The 6,823-nt window shown below is 40.6% G+C and overlaps 1 protein-coding gene across 2 annotated transcripts in view; it reads left to right on the top strand.

The window, feature by feature from the left end:
- The first annotated feature begins 375 nt into the window (after positions 1-375).
- LOC130276814 (leucine zipper protein 2-like) overlaps positions 376-6,823 on the top strand; it is a 479,250-nt gene continuing 472,802 nt past the window's right edge. The window contains exon 1 of one of the 2 annotated variants that reach the window (XM_056526707.1): positions 376-974. Coding sequence is in view for 1 of the 2 variants with exons in the window: in XM_056526706.1 (XP_056382681.1) it covers positions 910-974 (65 nt within the window). In the remaining variant the exon portion in view is untranslated. The remainder of the gene's footprint in view (positions 975-6,823) is intronic. The other variant, XM_056526706.1, reaches the window with a different exon arrangement.

Here is a 6,823-nt window from a genome sequence, read left to right as displayed (position 1 = left end):
CAACCAGTCTGGAGCACTGCATAAAGGGTGCGAGTTTAGTGATCTAGGGGGCTGTTTTGTGAGAACAAAATATAGAGGTGAAAAATTCTTTCAGTTGCAATATTTCAGTTTAACCTTTACATTTTATGATTTTCCAATCCTTACTCGGGCACCATTGTGATTATGGTCAATTCTATACATTCATGTTCCCCATATAGTTCAAGTTTCTGACACCCTCTAGTTGCCCCATCTTTGATGTTTCTGATCACAGGTCACAGATCTCCCCACAAGCCACATATCCATTTTCTTTACATCATGCTGAATACAATCCAGCACAACTTTTGAAGAATACCGGTGTCCTGTCATTGATCTCTGTGCGGTGTGATCCATTATTTATGCACTCCATCCCATGGGTAATGTATATGTAGCATTGGTTGTTTAACATTTACATTCCGCATGTACCGTACCACAGGGTATGGACAAATACATTGTGTCTTCGGCTGATGGAGTGCAAAGTCTTCAGGCAGGAGTCAAGCGCTGGCTATTCTACCAGGTCTGTCATCCGGGACATTAGCGTTGATACATTCCGCTGTACAAAGAGTTAAGTGCCCTCTTGCACACCCCCTTTCTCCCTGACTGCCACTTAAACTGCTAGTAATAACAACCCCCCGAGGACATCAATAGAGCCTCAGCATTGAATAATCACTATCAGGCGAGGAATTCTTGCAGCAGCAGGTCCATTGCCTGTGACATCACACTTGGAGCCTGCATCGAGCCTGGAGTTGCTTTCATTAGCCGGTCTGTGGGTCTGTCTGCGTTCTCTCTATCCTTTGTACTGGAACATCCTGCCTTGAGGAAGGGCTTTCTATACTGGAGACCAAGACACAGTGGGAGGAAAGGATTCCAAGCACAGACCAGGGGATCTGCAGCATGACATCTATCCCTGCTTGTTACTTACTGTCTGTTCTATTGCCTGCTATGGTTTTCAGCACCAGGTGAGCAGAGAAAGCGTGCCTTGTATTGGAGAGCGGAATACTAGGATGCTTATTGCTTATTGTACAGCATGTAGGGCTCTGTGCTGCTCCTGCTTAGATTGCATACAGTAATAGAGCAATGTGTACACGTAGTGGGCTCAGCGCTGTAGGGGTTAAGTGTAATGCAATGTATTCAAGTTACCGGGTTGTCTTATAATGGGATACTGAGCAATGTGATGAGTTCTGTGCAATGTCTCTGTGTATAAGAGCTGCAGAGAGTTTACTGACTAAATCATTACTATATATTGATGTTTTATTGTTTTTTGTGTAATTATAGATGGATACTGCAAATACTTTGTACTTTGATTTTCACCAATAACTTTGCTGTCTGATGATCACATGGTATTGAAGCATTGGGGATACGGTTCTATTGTAATATCTATTGATACATTTGTCTATTTGGTAATAATATGGAGATTAATCTGCTGCTTTCATATAGAGGACAATTGATTTTGGGCCGAACTTTGCTGCATTCTGCTACTGTGTATGTCAATAGGTTTTATGGCGTTTTACATTAGTTATATTGAATGCATATAATTGTCTAAATTGGTCATTATGATGTTATTTAGACTTGTGGCGCTATATCAGGTTATTATACGATCAGGTTCAATATAAAAGAATCATTAGTGAGATCCTTGATATTCTAGGCTGTCTCTGGAATATTGCTCTTATACCAAGTCTGACTTATCTATTAGAATGATGAAAAGTTGGTTGAGGGCCGGTACAATACCTGTCATTGTTCTATGGGGCCGCACCATGCAGGCTGCAGTTTTCTCTCACTCTGCCCTTCCCACCAATCACATCCAGGAAGACAACCATGTGACTCCATTTTATTAACCCCCTAAGGATTTACAGTTCTGGAGTGTTTTATGCCTTGTCTCATTAAAACAATTGCATGTCAATGTGAGGAGCCTGAGCGATGGAAGGCGACATCTAGTGAAGAAGCTGACAGGTCCTTCTTCATATGACAATGGCCTGAATATAGACTGATACAAAGTCATTGATGTGACAGCAGGTCAACAAAGTGCTGGAGTATATTATATGGCATTACTATAATGAGTGCAACGTGCACAGTGTAATGGAAGCACAGACAATATAGGGAAAGAATTTTAAAGGGAAAGTAAACTTCTAATATAAAACTGTTTATGAAAAGAGCTGCACATATAGATTGCTCAGGTGTATCTCAGGATCTCCTATAGAAATCCAGAGGGGGCATGTCGACCCCCATTCCATGCAAAAATCTTTGCTATTTTAATAAAGAGGAAAAACTAAAATATTGCACTGACATAAATATCCAGACCCTTTAGTGCTTAGTTAGGCAGCTGTTACAGCCTCCAGTCTTCTTGGGGATGATGCCACGAGGTTTGCACACCAGGATTTAGGGATTTTCTGTCACTCTTCTCTGCAGATCCTCTGTCAGGTTGGATTGGGATCATTGATGGAAGCCATTTTTACTTCTCTCCAGAGATATTTGATTGGGTTCAGGGTTCTGGCTGAGCCACTCAAGAGCATCAACAGAGTTGTCCCTAATTCGCTCCTGTGTTATTTTGGCTCTGCGCTTAGGGTCATTGTCTTGTTAGAAGGTGAACCTTTGGCCCAGTATGAGGTCCAGAGTTTTTGATTAAAAATATCTTTATATTTTCTCCATTCAGATTTCTCTTAACCCTAACAAGTTTCCCTGTTCCAGTATTGGGAAAAAAAATCCACAGCATGATGTTTCCCCCACTTTGCTTTACTGCAGGTGATGAACAGTGCCTGGTTTCCTCCAAACATGGCATTTAGATTTGAGGCTAAAAAGTTTAAGATAATCTTGTTTCTCACAGTCTGAGAGACCTTTAGATGTTTTTTTTACAAACTTCAAATGAGCTTTCATATGTCTCTTACTGGGAAGAAGCTAATTTCTGGTCACTCTTCCCTAAAGTATAGATTGGGGGAGGCTGCCGAGATGACCTTCTGGAAGTTTCTCCCATCTGCACACATGGTGTTGTTAGCTCAGCCAGTGACCATTGGGTTCTTGGTCTCCTCTCTTACTAAGCCTCTTCTCTCCTGATTGGGGTGACCAGCTCTAGGAAGAGTCCTGTTTGTTCAAAGCTTCTTACATATAAAGGGGTACTCCACTGACCAGCATTCAGAACTAAATGTTCTGAATGCTGTTTTCGCACTGCGGGGGTCGGCCATGCCCCTCTTGACATCATGGCCATGCCCCTCAATCCAAGTCTATGGGAGGGGGAGTGACGACCATTACACCACCCTCCCATAGACTTTCATTGAGGGGGCGAAGCCGTGACGTCAAGAGGGGCGTTGACGGCCCCCGCAGCGTGAAAATAGTTTTCCAAGCATTTAATTCTGAACGCTGGCCAGTGGGTACCCCATTAAGAATTATGGAGGCCACTGTGCTCTTGGGAACTTTCAGTGCAGCAAACATGTTTTTGTGCCCTTCTCCAGATCTGTCTCCACACAATCCGGTCTCTAAGCTCTACAGGCATTTTTTTTTACATCTCATGGCTTACTTTTGATATGCTAGCATTGTTTGCTATTGCTACATTAAAGGAGAAGTATCATGTAAGCAAACTTATCCCCTATCTGAAGGATAGGGGATACGTTTTAGATTGCGGGGAGTCTGATCGCTGGGCCCCCCACAATCTCCTGTTTGGAGCCCCAAATCTCCTTCACAGCGGCATGTCACGACCCCCACCCAAAGGGGGGGACACCACGCCCCCTCCATATAGCTCTATGGGAGAGCCTTTCAACAATCTCTGGCTCTCCCATAGAGCTATATAGAGGGGGTGTGGTGGCCCCCGCTTCAGGAAGGAGAGCCGGGGCTCCAAACAGGAGATCTCAGGGGCCCCCTGTGTTTGGACCACCCACAATCTAAAATTCTCCCCTATCCTTTGGATAGGGGATACGTTTTCTTACAAAACACTTTTTCTTTAAAGAGCTTTTTTTTATTTTAGTTCATTGTCCAGCTTTATTTACCTTACAGAGCTAGGGCTGCTTCCAGATTGTGTTGATGCGTACACCAATTGTTCTGCATGGCGTCTATCCGGCATTGCTGTCTCCCATTGTCATTATGGGATATTGAGTGCAGATTGATGGGGGACCCTTTCGAATGCATTTATGCATAATGAAGATCATAAGAACAGAATTGAAACAGTATATGTATAATCTTTATTTTATAATGGGGATCACAGGGGCAGCTATATTTAAAATGTCCATTAAAGAACACCATGATGAGCTTCTTATATAAGCACAAACATACTACAGTATATACAGTTTAAAGTTTTTTTTCTTCATTTGAGGGGATCTTGCCCCTTTTACATTTTTGTTAATATGAACAGCATCACTATTGTCCATAGCCTGCATCTGGTATTGCAGATCATCTTCACTGAAGTTATTTGGGCTGAACGGCCAGAACAGTAATTACCATTAGGCACCTGTGGGCCTGTTTTTTTTGCTGTATACATATTTTATGTGTGGCATAAAAAAAGTGACTCTTGTGGAATCACCCTAATGGTGTGTTTTCAGTTCTAGTGCCTAAGGCAACATGAGCTATAAATATGGCCCTATAAAACAGGCCCAGGATGAGAGTATTTGTGGAACCACTGTCCCTGTATCCAATTCAATGTAAAATGCTTTCCCAGGGGATTGCTATAAAAATGATTGCCATCTAAAGTGTCTAAAGAATCAATATGACCCTGAATGTCTGATCCTAACAATGATGATAGATGCCTTATCAGAAGGTCTGTGTGCAAAGAAAGCCATTCCTGGAATTAACAGAAAAACCTGTTAATTTCATGAAATCTTGGTATATCACGGATATCAAAATTAATACAAACTTCAAGTAGCTCAGGATGACTACGCATTTTGATTAATTTGTATATTTAATGGAGTAAAAGTCATAAATGTATCCAATAAGTCAAATTGGCAATTTCACTGTATAATGAGACCTACAATTTTCAAATACAATTTAGTTATCCAACTCCTCTTGCTGTTTTTTTTTTTCAATCTATAAATGAAGATACTATTAATATTGTTTCATGTAGTCTAAGTTAATGTTCATACAGCCTTTCTATTCTATAAAATTTTAAGGTTTCTTATTGACTTGTGAGATATGACTTATGAGATATATGGGGAGATTTATCAAGACTTGTGTAGAGAAAGAGTGGTGCAGTTGTCCATAACAACCAATCAGATCACTTCTTTTAGTTTTTAAAAAGTAAATAAAAGAAGCAATCTGATTGGTTGCTATGGGTAACTGCTCCACTTTTCCCCTGCACAGGTTTTGATATATTTTTTTTTATTTGATTTACTATTTGCAGATTAATTGTGTTTAAATGTTAACAAGACTCCTAGCGAAAGAGTCCTCCTTCCTTGACCCACCACAGTGATTGACAGTTTCCATTGTAAACAAACACAGGCAGGGAAACATGTTTGTAAATAAATATTTCACTAAGTAAAATATCAAATTTTGATTTATATCATCAGTTTTACTCTTTAGGAGAAAGATTGTTTCATACCAAATTTACTTGGACTTTAGGAGAAACTGTTGGTAGACTTGTAGGATGTTGAAAGTATACAATGTGAATTATATTTAGAAAAAAAAGCTATGAAGTCTGACAATAACAGCAGGGAGAAGAGATATTTCTACTGAGAGGTTTTATAAAGTGTACTTGGTGAATCTACAGAATGCCGCACAAGTCCCTGGTGCTTGTGAAATCCATTTTCTTGTCTGCGTACGAGGATGTATTAAGTCCCTATCCATCATTCTTATAAATTATGATAGTGGGTGTTTGTTGTTGAATGGACTTTGTTGGAAAGTAAGTTGTCTGTGGCGATGTATCCATCAAGCTAACGGCTCCAGGAAAGTTAACACATTTACTGGTAATTATAGAGAAGTACAGTCGCCGGAATAAGACATGTGCTGGAAATAGACTTGTCCCTCATTACATTCCTTGAAGTCTTCTTTTGAGAACACTAGTTTATAGGGCTAGTTATTGGCTTTTGTTTTGCAATGCTGAGACCTATTGACAGACGTCGTCGATGGACTGTACACGTTCCAATTGATCGGTGTCTAAACGTAGGGATCGGTAATCACTAAATTAATACTTCTCTATTATATGGATTGGACCTTCCCTTGGTGGGTCTTATTATAGATGAAACTATACATGAGCAGCTTTAGATGACTGATAAATTAGAAGAAAGTAGGAGTAATGACCCCAAACTGTATGTTATAGAGCAAGAGGAACTGAGAAGACTGATGCGTAATTTGAGGAATTTACATGTTATTTATTGCATTTGTAGTCTGCTTATTCTAAACTAAGAATTCCTGTAGGTGGCGCCACTCAGTAATAGATAGCCGTCCCTGTGTGAGCATGTTTGCAGAAATAGCTACCAATTACCGAGGAGGACCACCCACTGGACTTAAATAAAAAATGACATATATAATTTATTCTGAATTTTTACGGTTTTATGTCCGGTCAGAATACAGGGCAAAAATTTGTCATTATCTGACTCTGGTCGGCTCATTTAAATGAATGAGATGGGGGTCAGGCCCGGCTGGGATACAAGAGTTCCCGGTTTTCACTCCCCCCCACCCCCAGCAGGATCCAATCCCCGTATAGCCAAAATGTAGTTTGAACCCAGCCTAATAGTAAGGTAAACTGTACATTTGATTGATTTATAAGAAATTATGATTTAAAGGGAACTTGTCAGTTATTCCATACACTTTTAAAGGGGTACTCCCACCCTAGACCTCTTATCCCTAAAGCATAGGGGATAAGATGTCTGATCTCGGGGCTCCCGCCGTCATG

This window comes from Hyla sarda, chromosome 6, assembly GCF_029499605.1.
Source record: "Hyla sarda isolate aHylSar1 chromosome 6, aHylSar1.hap1, whole genome shotgun sequence".
In the NCBI taxonomy this organism is placed as follows: domain Eukaryota; kingdom Metazoa; phylum Chordata; class Amphibia; order Anura; family Hylidae; genus Hyla; species Hyla sarda.
This window is presented reverse-complemented; position numbering and strand designations above follow the sequence as displayed.